The sequence below is a fragment of the Columba livia genome, chromosome 2 (genome assembly GCF_036013475.1).
Source record: "Columba livia isolate bColLiv1 breed racing homer chromosome 2, bColLiv1.pat.W.v2, whole genome shotgun sequence".
Classification (NCBI taxonomy): domain Eukaryota; kingdom Metazoa; phylum Chordata; class Aves; order Columbiformes; family Columbidae; genus Columba; species Columba livia.
In genome coordinates this window covers 43,897,829-43,911,513 of record NC_088603.1, presented here as the reverse complement: position 1 = coordinate 43,911,513, position 13,685 = coordinate 43,897,829, and the positions used below count along the sequence as shown (strand labels likewise).

The following is a 13,685-nucleotide window of genomic DNA, read 5'->3' as shown; positions in this document are numbered from 1 at the left end:
GAATTGTGTTCTGGAGTTGTGGATGACTGAGGGATGAAATGAACAGGGAAAATCATGATGTGAGTGGGGTTAAGCTCCATGTTGAAAGCAAAGGGATAGCAGGCCAGAGTAACCTTTCTTTTTCCTGAAATGATTTCAGCTATTTTTCTCAAGGTTATAACGGGTCAGTCTCTTCTAGCTAAACAAACTGGTGATTTTCCTTCCTTATGAAACTCGTTTTATATCCTCTTTTAGGCATTTGCCTTCTGAGAACAGAAGCAATAAGATTCGCTCTTGCCACAATCTCCATTTCACCGTACTCAGCAAATATGAACAGGAAGGGACTTGGGCATCCGCAAAGATAAAAGATTCCACAGTGAAAAGCTCATATTTATATTAATAAGGTGAGTTCCTAAATGCAAGAAACAGAGCGAGCTCAACAGAGAGGACAAAGATCCTTTTTCTTGGGTTTTAAATCTCCTCAGCCACGTTTACAAAGTACTAATGGAAGGCTGAAGTTGTGCCAATGCATTTAGAAACAGGCATGACCACGACAGTTAAAAAATGCCAGACTGAGGTTCAGTTCCTGAAGCACCAAATGTTTTTTTCCCTGAAATGTTTAACCAGAAAATAATTTTTTTTCCTGCTTTTATGCTAGCACTGGCTGTTTGCACATGTACTCGCTTTGTAGCTTTCCCGGCAGGGTACAAATAGGGGCAAATCTGCTGCCCACAGTCCAGCCCACCCAGTAAGACTAAATGCTGGTCAGACACAAGAGGAGATGGAGGTGGCGGCATTCCTCCCGCCTGCATGTGGACACTGTGATGCAGCCACACAGCCACTGCACAGAGTAGCTTCAGAGACCTCCATGGACACCCTTGTGGTATCCCACAGACCTTAGTAGAGAAACAAGGAGCAGCTATGCACTTCTTCCCTTGCAACATTGGTTTCCCTCCTGTACACTATGTTCCCCGTACTGTTCTCTTCTCTGTGGCAGCCCTTTGAGACACAACTGTGTCAAGTCCAATGAAAAGGAAGACTCTGGTTTTGGAAGAAGAGTAGCAAATCAAATCATAGTTACATTCTACTATAATATCCACACTAGTGTTACCTTTTATAGCCCCGCTCCTTAAAACTGCCTGTGAGAGCTCTGGACTGTGCAGCAGTTTTTGTTAGAATGAATGTTAGACAATACCAGCAGACTGAAGAATTTTATATGTAACTTAGTCTCATTTTAGTCCCTAAAGTAAGGTGAAAATCTTCAAACATGGCAATATATAATGCAGATATCTCAACAGCAACATTTCTGATTTCTAGCACATACCAGTGCTACACACTGGGAATTCTGGGGCAGCTTTAGGCAAAGCAGAAATGGAGATTTTGTTTCAGTGAACAAACTCTGAATATGAATAGGCACAGAAGCTCTTCCTGAAGCTGTTCTGATAGTCAGTTCCAATAATTTTTATTTTGTTACTGCACTTCATACAACAAACATCCTTTGATTTCTCATATAGGTGATCTTGTGCAACATCACAAAAAAAGATGAGCAGCAGCAGGGGATTTTGGGAAAGCAGAAAGGTTTCTATATCCTTATGATGGCTCTTACTGAAATGATCAGTTAGTAAATGGGACCCTTAACTAGCCCTCATTTGATTTCAGAATTAACATTCCATGAAAGTAAATGGCAGGCAGTTATCACTTCTTGGTCTTAATACTTCAAACTATCTTAGGTTTCCAATCATTCTGGGTGAGGTCAACCAGACTGAGTCAATCCATGGCTATGCAAAACATTATAAGAAAAATGGACATTATCTTTAAAAGTGGCCTATCTAACAGCAGATTTATCCTTACACCAATCGAGAACCAATTTTCTTGTGCTTTCATGTGCTTGCCCTTCAAGCCTGTTCACACACATGTGCATCTCATACTATTGAAGGCCTGTTAATTTAAAGCATCCAGGTATACTAGAAAAAATGGTGAGAGTTAAAAAGAATCATCCCCTCCCCAGACAACCACAAGAGCATGTCTGTCCAAACATACTTTTAGAGAGAAGAAAACTGACAACACTTACCTCCGATGGCATTACAGCGAGATGTCATTTCCCAGAGGACCAAAGCCATGGAGTACACATCTGTTTGTTTGAAGGACTCCACATTCTCCAAGTTCATCCTGGACTCCAGAACCTCAGGGGCCATGTACCTTGCTGTGCCAACCTGTAGAAGAGGAGATTGGGGGGAGCTCAGGAGCTGCAACTGTAATTCATGTTTTGGATTCTGCTGTGATTTAACTTCAGCTTTCACAGAAACGGTGCCATTTGACATGTATCCAAAAGTTCAGGCCATACTTGGCACAGGTCATACTTTCTTGCTGCCAGGGGAATCTGGCATTGTCCTGACTACCAACTTACTTGCACCCCCCTTGGTAAAGAAAAAAAAAAGTCCTTTTTAGTTCCTTAAGCAAATAATTTTGACACTAACAAGCTTTCTCACTCTTTGGCTGTTCAAAGATAAACTCTGCCCTTTGGGCCTGAAGCAATTGCCTCTGACTGTCTTTCAGATGAGCAAGAAACACATTGTATTCTTTTGCACTGCATATTACAGTGTTAGCTGTTTCTTTTCATGGTAGGCTTAAAAGGAAAATGGTAAATGCAGACCTGGCAAAAGCAAGCAAATTCACAAATACTGAATGGAGAAGCACACATTTGAATCAAAACCAAAGATTGGCCCCTTTGTTTGAAAAGTTGTTCTCATAAACATTATTCATACTGAGCAATTCTCAGCAATTATTTTAGCAGCTTTGCTGAGATCTAGATTATGACCTTGATTACAGAAGGCAAAATTTAAATGTCTGTTTTTAACACAAGAAATGATTCAAGGAAGAATTTTTAGATCACTTAACAGTTGCTTTCAAATGACAAACCCTTCATGGGGCTGATACAAAAAATGTATCCCTGTTGAAAAACTGCAAACATAACAAGTCTGATCAGGCCAAGACCGTTTCAAATTGGAGACTGGTTAATCACAGAGAAGAACAAGCACAAACGGGGGATGCAGTAGGACTTGTGATTCAAATGAACTACCTGTAGACTGCACTACAGCAATCGCTCCAGTGCCCAGCCGCAAGCAGGACTGCAAAAGATCATTTCAGTTACTCAGTCTGCAACTGCAAGCAGCCACATAGCAAATGTGCTCCCGAGAGAGCCCTACGACATCTATTTTACAAGCTTCTATAAACACATCTTATCACCCCAGGCTCAGGGCAAATGGGAAGAAGTTCCACAAAAAGTGCAATGCACTGTAAGAAGACAGAAGGAAAGATCAAGGACATAGCTTTGTCCTAAGACTCTGTGACAGCAAAGAATTTCCATGTCAAAAATATCCATATTGTTGTGGGATCAAAACCTTTATAAACAGAGAAGAGAAAAAAAAACCTGTGTGACCAGTCCCAAATTTAAGTTCCCTATTACATAGACTCTGTGATGAATTTAAGGCCAAGCACCTGAGCAACATCTAAATACTGAACGGGTAATTGGGACAATCATGTCTCAGCACCACTGAGCTGATCAGCATCTCTCTCTCCTACACAACATAAACATATGGAAACTCTGCAGCAGAGACTGTTCCTACCTCCCATCCATTCCCCAATACACAACTTCTTCCCCAAGCAGACCCTATCCAACACTTAAGAAGGGTGACCTGTACACTGTGGCCCACAGTCCCACATCCCCAAATGCTGCTGATTTTAACAGGAGCTAATGGTGCCCAAATACAGATTCTTATCATTGTCATAAAGTGCTGTTCTGGGGTCTGACATTTTGCACCCTCTTTGCAGCAATGAAAATTATTCTGCAGCTTTGCTTGACAATGGAGGATCAAACCTTGCAACTAAAAAGTACAGTGGAAAAAGCGGAGAAAATTTAAAATTATTTGAAGAATGGTATCAAATAAATCCCATTTCCATCCTGCTTAGGATTTATCAAGTGTTCCACTCTGCTTGTGTCCTTTATCTGCATTTAGATTATTAGGTCTTTGGGTCAAAGATACTTTGCCTGTATCTCACTGAAATGTGAGTCCTGAGTCTCACAGGCATTTTAGCTATCTAAACTCCAGCAATTCAGAGCTGGTTGCCCTCTGGAGTCTGGGTATGCTTTCTCTCTCTCTCTCTTCCTGTGGTACATTATAATTTTTGTGACTTTTGGATTTTTTTTTACTGAAAGCCTTATATTTCTTTCAAGCTGTTGGGGGATGGGCCTTGGTACCACCTATCAGTCCTTTGAACACAATGGGACAAAGGTCCACATTTATCTACTCCCATAAAGTAATGCCTGAAAATATTAACCATCACGTGTGGCCAAACTGAAAAGACTGCAAAGATTCTAATGGGGGAAAAAGATGGTTTCCAGCAGTCACTAAGGGCACTTGTATTCTATGGTCAAATAATGGCTACATTTGCATGATGTGGAAGGTAGTTGGGTAGCTGGAAAGAAGACAACTTTGCAACCCCAACAACTTGCCTTGAATATTACCATTTAAGGCTGAACAGAAAAATGGTAAAATACTTACACTCATTTATTTCATCAGAAGCTAGAGGTTTACTTGAACTAAAATGTGTGTCAACTCCATTATATACTTTAAAAAACTGGACCTCCTGGTGGGAAGGGTTTGAATCAAAGTCTAAAGTTTAGAAATGATGCATAAGGCAAACCCCGGTGCAAGACCCCTTTAGCAAAAGCTAGAGCTCTAAAGTTGGCATGTTGGGGAATTTCAGCGGGTGGTGCTTGTGTGCCCAGAAGAATCGAGGCGGAGGTTGAAGTGGAGTCACTTCACACCATCATACTCCTTGTCACTTCACACCATCATACTCCTTGTCACAGAGAAGGATGACACTAGCTGGGTCACCCCCAAACAGATTCACTGGAGCTAAACAAAACAGTGAGCCTCAAGGACACCCACTCCAAAGTAGCAACCTGCTTGGGGCAGCCCTGTGCTTTGTCATGTCAGTGTGGGTTGTGGAAGTGGCAATATCAACACTGTCCTCCCACTTCCAAGTGTCTGTGAACAATGCCAGAGAAATCAGCTTGAAATATGGGTTGGCTTAAGCAGCCAAAGTGTCTGTGAGGTTGAGTTTCACAGTCCTTGCCTTACACCGATGAATATTCTGTTTTCACTTTATTTCAAATGGGACGAATCTTATAACTAACAATATGGTTTGACTTCACTGAACTCCAGAAAGGTCTGACATTCTGAAAAGAAATGATATGTAATTGTCTGTGGTGTTTGTATTATTTATATATGGCTTCCTTGGTTATTATTCACTCTCGACAACTGCTAATAAACCCTCTCAAAATGAGACCAAGACCATTGCCTCTCACTAAAGAGACTTTCAAAGACAGATTTTCATTAGATGAACAAAGATGAGCAAAGGTCCCATGAAGAGCTGTCCCTTGAAATGTTCCAAACCTAAGTATTAGTTCCACGTGAAGTAAAAGTCAGTGGAAATGGACAGTCTTTGATGGGACCTTCATATAAAAATAAAAACATAAAAATACATGTATACATATATCTAAATGATTACGAATTAATTAACAAATTATCTGCATTTACTACAGGAGTTTTCATTAGAAGAGCCAATATTTAGAGCTGTAATTGAAAAATTCCATCTTCAAAGCATTTGCAAACATCTTCCACGCATAACTGTGAAGTAGATGAGTATTATCCATGCTACTTAGTTGAAAAGGTACAACAGAGCAAGTATTTTTATTTTATATTCTTGCATTTACTTCCATGTGGAGAATGTGCCATAATCTTAAATAAGTTTATTTTTTGCCTTTTAAAGTGATTATCTACCACTCTAGTTCTCTGCTTACACCCCTTGAGGACAGATGACTGACTTCACCTATGCTGGGGTACACCTGGAGTGGGTCTACTCACACAAAACTATAGTGCTGTCAGGCCTGAAAGCTGTGGCACAATCTCCCATGATAAGCACATCTTTATCATGTGTGTGCACGTGCACACCACAAACCATGACAAGCTCATGCGTTTGTAGTGTATAGAGCAGATGGTTGTATCATATACATATGCAGCTTTCCAATCAGAGCAAAATCTTCATTGCAAAACCTTCACTGCAAATTACCTCACTGTTGCTTTAATGTTAACTTTAGAGTCTCTTTGTTTATAAACACTGTTTTAAGTAAATATGGCAGCTTAAGGATTTTTTTCCTCTTTTCACCCCAGGAACTGATACGCCAACTGGTATACCACACACCCGCCTCTTCAAACTTTAACTTACCTGCCCGCTGTTAGCCAAGTCATCCACAGACAGAGAAGGGTCCAGCCTCAGTGACAACCCAAAGTCACAGAGACAGCAGGTTAAATCATTTTTCACCAGGATGTTGGAACTCTTTAGATCTCTGTGCACAATAGGTGTTTTGGGGCGACCACAGGGTGTGTGATCACTATGCAGATGGGCAATCCCGCGGGCCAACGATCCACCCAGTTTCCAGAGGTCCTCCCAGCTGATAATGTGCCGTGTGAGGTATTCCTGCAAGTTTCCTCTAGCATGGAAAGCAGTGATTAACCAATACTGTTTACCAAGATCTGTCTTACGCTCCTCTGCTGTCAAGAATTGGAGGATGTTCTCATGCTTGAGGTTTACATCTGAAAAAATGTCTTTCTCAGTTTTCCAGGAGGCAAATTCTTCATAGGGGAAAATCTTGACTGCCACAGTTTCATACTGCTCCGATGTGTTTTGCTTCAATTTGGCTTTATACACTTCAGCAAACCTTCCTTTGCCAACAACGACATCCAACTCAATGGGCAGCAATTCTGTGTTGTGGTTGATGTTGTTGGCACAGGTAGAGCTGATGTCTGAGCGGTCATCATCTAAGATAATGGCACAAACATCACTGCAGTCCTTATGTTTCCTGGGCTTAACATTCTTCTCCCATGCCTTGTTGAGCTTCCTCTTCTTATGAGTACGGTAGGCATAAAAGATGACAATCACAGCAACAGAAATCACCAGTAATGGGACAAGACTTATGATGGTGACTTTGGAAATTTCATCTTTCTCTTCTGGCTTATGAGGGTCATCTGTAAAGAAGAACAGAAGGAAAGCCTACATTAAATGATATCATAACTTTATGCATACAGCAAGCTGTCAATAATTATAATTTTTATCCAGAGTGTAATAAATGATCTCCCCCACTAATAGGAGATAATAAAAATTATCACTGCTTTCTTATTTCAAAGTGTTGTTTTGTATATAGGCCTTCACTTACCAAGACTTCCCTGTTTGCTTATTTTATAAAAAGCCAGAACTGAATGAGAAAGAACCTAATGTAATTTAGTAACTTTCTTCACTCAGGCTGTTAATACATTATAGATGAAACCTTCATTTCCCTGAATGAAATAGCCAAAGTCTCCTGCACTTACTTTGTCGATGTATTCTTTACAGATCTGCCCATTTAACCAGTAATTGCTAGAACACATTAATTTTTCTAAGAACTGGATTGCTTAATAAACAGCCAATGCAGCATGTGAATTCCTCACTTGCCCAGTTAGCACTCCAGATCCAGCATATTTCAGTGGGATCCACATAAAGACATCTTTAGAAAGCCTGTCTGCACACAACTACTGCATGCTAGTATTCAGGCACAGTAAGTATGCCTGCAGACACATCTGAAAAACAAAACTCATTCTCATACTTTGATGTATGTGAAAGAGCATCGCCAGAACAAACTGAAACACCTGCACATACACAGGTGTTTGTTTGAATCCTGCTGCAGGCACAATCATGCATGTATGACACATCTGAGAAACGTCACCCCCTCACGTACTTTTTGCATGGATTTATGTAACTGAAAACACCCTCTGTGTGTCACTTGCTGGCTGTGTGCTGGCTGCCTGTTGGAAAGCAGTAGATGGTTCACTTCAAACTCCTTAGCTGGTGCAGCCCACACACTAACACTTTCTTAGGTGGAACATACAGGGATAGGGAAGAACAACAGGCACATACTCTAGAATAGGGACATGTTCTGGGAAGAGTACAGAACATTATTCTAGAGGTGAGAGCTGCCCTGTCACCTCTACAAGTGACCTTCTAGTTCAGTATTTCTTAGGGAAAATAAACAATTTAAAATGGAGAAATTTTATTCTGACAACAGATTAAAGGACAGTCAGAGTTCATCTGAACCTGATTTGATCAGACACATGGAAATGTACTTTTGCCACCCTATTTCTCCTTTGAATCAGAGCGAATGTACTATATTATCTTTCCATGAGCGAGGGGATTGAGTGGAAGAAGCCCTAGGAGTCTAACCTGAATGGATTTAAACAACTGAAGCTGCAACAAAAGGTAAGCAAGGGGCTCATGTTGGCAGTACAATGCTCTGGCAGATGCTTACAGCAATGCCACTGACTCAGGTTCTGTGTATTGGGCCAAGTCAATATGAAAAGCTGAATAAGGTCTGAAGGGAAGTTGCCACAAGCTTCTGTTTCCCCTACTCTGTCCCTCTCGAAACAAAGGTGAGCAATGCTGAAAGAGGAGGGAGAAAAGAGTTTACAATTTGAATATGCAGTACCTCTGACCCTCCAATTTCACTTGTAATCACTTTTCCATGGGAAACACAGCTGGCAAGCAACACGAGCCATCAGCTATTCAAAGGCAGGTGATGGAACACCTAAAGTGTATATTCTTCTTTATCTGGAAGGAGGTCTGAATCCATCAACCTGATGTAGAGCAAATAATTCAATCCTAGCCTCTCTCATAGGTTTCAGGGGAGAGGAAGTGTCTTTCTAGCAGTGACATTCCTGGCTAGCACAGGTCAGTGGCATTCACTAGCAGCACTCACAAAGGATTAATTTCCTTCATTTATGCAAAATGAAGCCAATCCCTTTTAAGACAATCATTTCTTCCACACCTATGCAAACCACAAATCCTTATACTCAAATGATTTCCCTTGGCAAGAACACATTAGTAATTTTTTTTTTTTTTTTTTTAGTTTTTAGTTTTAAATAAGAAAAAGACATTTAAAAGTTCATCACATATTGCAGGCACCCCTTCTTCTCCTCAACATGTTGAAGAGGGGAAAAAAAACCACAACAGGTTATATATAGCACTTACTGGAGGACTGTATCTTGAAAGTTCAGTGTCACTGACAGTAAATAGAAAATTTGCATTGCTTACTCCCATGTGCATTCTTTGCTGTCAGAAAATCTGCTTTATAAAGAACTCGGGAAACACGCTGGGGGAGGAGAACTGACTGTGTTATGGGATGGCTGTTCAGGAGTTTTGGCTGCAAGCAGGCCACAACTGCATGAATGAAACTGTGATGATTTTTTTTTTTTTTTAACTTGACCACAGAAAAGCACGCTTGAAGTTTTTGACTGTGCTCTTGGAACTGAGTAATATGTCATCTATATCATGTAGTATAATTTTAACAAAGATAAACATGCCACTTCAGGGCCCTTTAAGCCCTTTTTCTTTTCCACAGTGCTGGAGTATGTATCCTGTATATTTGAAACACAAGTCTTTCTAAATGAGGGAGAAAAACCCAAGATGTATCAGTTCTCTTTCAAATTTCTGCCATAAGTCCAGGCAGCTGGAGGTAGTTGAATGCATGTTCACCTCTAACTGAGAAGAAACTCACCCAAAGCCACCACTCCTTCATTCTTTTGGCTACCTGTCTGAAGGTCTCTGATCACTCCTACAAAGCCCTAGAGCAGGCTGTATTATTTGGGCCTACAGCTGAGAAGTCTCCAGCAGATTTCATGGCCCTTTGTCTCTTCCTCTTTTTGCACAAGAGAAAGCTCTTCTTGTGGTGCAGGGGAATTTCTGGGTGGAAGGGAGAAACCCTTGATGTTGGCAATGTCATTTGAAAAAATTAAACAAAGCAGAAGCTGAGCAGTTTGGCTGCTTCCCCTGAGCTCTGTATCAGCCTGCACCCCTGCTAAAAAATGACACATCCGCTTTGGCACCATCTCTGGGAGGAAGTACAGAGGCAGGGGGTGACAAGCACATGACTGCACATCCCCATCTAAAGCAGCATGGATGAAGGGTGTGCTTATTTTCAGCTTTAAGACACTAGGCAAGGCCCACTCAAGGTTTGTGAAGTGCAAGCACCCAACTGGGAGAAGGAGTGTCAGGTCTGACAAGGCTGAACCCTGAGGTCACGAAAGGACTGAGCTGCCTGCCAGCAGGATTAACGGGGACAGCAGCAGAGCTGGTGGCAGGGATGGCCAGTCCAAGCAGGGCACTTCTGGAACTAACTGCCTTTGATTTCGACTGCTGACATGAGCAGAGCAAAACCAGCCCTTCAAGCATAAGCTAAGATTGAGGTACTTCTCTATTGAATCAATGTACAAAGTCAGGGCAGGATCAAAATTCAGAGCAGATCTGAATGTTTGCGTAGTGGCTAGCTAACATTTTCTGGCTTGACTACAGCAATCTAAGAATAAATATGTTCATTTGCTTATAAACACCTATGACTCAAACCCCACAATTTCAAAACCAGGAGTTCAGCTTCCTTTTTCTGAGCCCCACAATTAGCAAAACCTGGCTGAACCGACAAGCAAGGAAATGGTTAAATGAAACAACCCTTCAGGTTTTGCAAACATGCTCCTGAATAACTTTCCCCACCCAGAAGTATTATTTAGGCAGATCAGTCCTTTCTTAAGCTTCAAAAGAACCTATTAATATAGCATAACAATAGAGAAGTAGAGCTAAAAGAAAGCTTCCTGTATGTGGTTTAAACTAAGCACAAGCCATCTGCACAACCCTTAACACTACCAAAGCCTTGAGGGAATAAGGCTCAGGTGCCAAGGAAAATGGAAACATTGTACAGCCCCTGTTTGGTCAGGAAGCTTCAAAGCACAACATGGCTTTGCCTGCAAATTCTCTAGGTTGGATTGGATGCATTTGATTGAACTTTGGTGTCACTGAACTTTGGAAACAAGAAATAAAACAATGGCAATAAAATTAGGATCTGCACTGCAAAGCAGAGGGCAGCAGAAATGCACAGCCCATCCTGACAGAACCAATTCAGTGCTGGTTGCTTCTTATGCGAGTTCTGAAGTTGCTGCCTACTCAACTGCTAGGCAAAGCTGCACAGCAGGGCAAGAATATGTTTGATATTAGCAGAACTCAGGTTAAATATGTCAACACTGATGTATTGCAAGCTTGTCTAGTGTCTTAAAACCCCCCAGAGACACACAGTCACAAAATATAGGCCCAAACCCAGGACTGTGATCTAGTTATTTTGCAAGCTCCTGAGACACAAAGCAGCCCTTTGAGCTGACTGGAGGACAGCAATTCTGAGGTTTCGAAATTTGGTTTCAATTCCACACTGGAATGAAAAGTAACACTTTTTGAATGTTTTTGCATAAACAGAATTCTGTTCAAATGTTGCAATTTGGCAAGAGATGCGAGTGCTGAATCCCACCAGTGAAAGGACTAGTCTGGGGTATGGGAGCTCCCAAGTTCAAGTCCTACTCTGTTTCATACAGGGAAGAGCTTTTCATCTCTGATTATTCTCAATTAGGCAAAATGCAAGTTTGATTCCTACATGTGTACCAATTTCTGGGCAAGACACAAGGCAGTAAAACATGAAAAAGTCTGCCCCTCCCATAGTTCTACTTTCTGGATGAAAACTGATTCCATAAAACGGTTCATTTTCAGTGAAAAGAAGTTACACAGGCTCTGAGCAACTGTTTGGGGGAACTGAGTTTATCTCTTTACGAATCCTCAAGTGACAATGAAATTCTGTAGTTCAGTGTCTCATGCACCTTCCTGATTTTGGTCTTTTTAGAATTAAGATGGCTTGGAAATCTTCAGCAAAACATTTTTAGACAGGAAATGTTGATTCTCAGAAACTGCTTCTGACATTCCTGTACTTTTCCCTGAAACCCCTATCCTGAGGATAAAAGTGGTCTGAAAGCTGATTATGTTTAGAAACTTTTGCTAATTCTATAGGCATTAATTTTTGGACTGTGTGATGAGGGTGGGTGCCTTTTTATTGGGGGAAGGGTCTTTTTACTTAGAAAATAGTTGATCTTGATACAAAACACTTGGAAATAACCAAACTCAAATGCTGCACCTCAAACTAACCTGCGTTTTTTTATCTTGACAGTTTCTTGGAAACACTTTAATCTTCCATCCTCACTGGAGATGAAGTATTTTTTTTCAAGTTAATAGTTTTGTGGGGCAGGAAATCAGTTCCACTACCTCCCTAAGCTCTACGCTGAACCATCTGATGGCAGAAGACAGAGATCACTAGATTTTAAAAAGAGAGTGGACTCTATCTTGCTATCCAGTGGAAAATTAACCCTGAAATTTCTTGTAGACTTTCTGAAAGTTAAATTCCTGCAGTCCGTTTCTGAATTTGACAAGAGTTTTTTTGGACTAGGTATACCCAGTCTGTCAAGGCCAGGAACTTGTGTTTGAGCTGTATGCCTTCATCTTTTAGTCTAAAGAGGATATTGCCAGGGTATCCAAAACATAGTATCTGCTGAAGCAGCCTCCTGAAGAGGCACTAGTTCAGATAGTTGACAGCTCTGCCTGGCTTGCTATGGGGGCTCCAAGACGGTAGAAGTGACAAGGTAAAGCCATCCTTACAGCCTGTTTCTAAAGCTGTCTTTCTAAAGCAGTGCCATCCTCCTGGCTCAGAATTTGGGCCCTAAGGATGTTTACCCAAAGGTATGGGAACGCCTTCACTCGATCTTTTGGTCATTTGCCAGCCTGGATGCTGCTCTGCAGTCAACACATGGCTGGCAAACCAGACCCAGCCCTCAGAGCACTTAATGCAGGCCACTGCCCAGTGCCACCACTTACCACTTTTCCCCAGAGGTAATAAGGCAAAAGTATGAGCAGTTTTGGACAGTCGTGGCATACTCAATGCTGATTTTCACTGGGGTGAGTAGCTTTGCCCCTGGCACATAACTACCCACGAATGAGTGATCAGGACTCAAGACATCTCTTTTATGACTGGGGAAAATCCCCAGTTACATGACCCAGTTATATATGTTACATGTGGGAAGAGTCACACATATGTGTCCGTCACCTGACGGGTATGGCTCCATCTTAAGTCATGGGGGTGGGAGGCAGGCAACTTGACTGCCTCTGAGTGCCTTACTTCAGTAAAAAGGCTGGGCAGCAATGAAGTAATGGATATTTTATCTATTGTAAGTAGAATTTCATTTTTCAACTGATTGCCAAGTATGCTATTCAGCACCCAGGAGGTTTAAGAAACTATAAAGCTCTAAGAACAAACAGTTTGTAGCTGTTTTATTCCCTCACTGCTGGCTAGAAAGTGTAATTCCTCAGTTTGCTGGCACAGCACCCATTTGCTTAAAATCTCCCACCCCTGGATGCATTCCCTTCTTATCTCTCCCATTCTAACAGGTCACTTCATTGTGTGTACATGGCATCTCTCACACATTTTGACTCTTGCAGCTGAGCTTTCCAACCCAGCAGTCTGAAAGCCGACACAGTCTAACTTTACATGATGTGAACTGTGTTTCTGTGATACATGCCTCAGCTATACAACTCAGTGTCTGCTGCTGCTTGCTGGTGGTTTTCTGGAACAAATCAATCTCTCCAGTTTCAATATGTTCCAACAGATGCCACACATTAACCACTATTTTTATTCTCAGCCTGAGTTTCACCCCTCCAACCTTTCCCAAAATATTATGTTGCCAGTGTTAGTTACA

At 41.5% G+C, this 13,685-nt stretch overlaps 1 protein-coding gene across 1 annotated transcript in view; it reads right to left on the bottom strand.

Moving 5' to 3' along the window:
- Positions 1-13,685, bottom strand: part of TGFBR2 (transforming growth factor beta receptor 2) — a 59,939-nt gene that overhangs the window by 11,624 nt on the left and 34,630 nt on the right. The window contains exons 4-5 of the mRNA XM_065051609.1: positions 6,271-7,070; positions 2,051-2,192 (exon numbers count right to left, since the gene is read on the bottom strand). Of these exons, the coding sequence (XP_064907681.1) occupies positions 2,051-2,192; positions 6,271-7,070 (942 nt within the window). The remainder of the gene's footprint in view (positions 1-2,050; positions 2,193-6,270; positions 7,071-13,685) is intronic.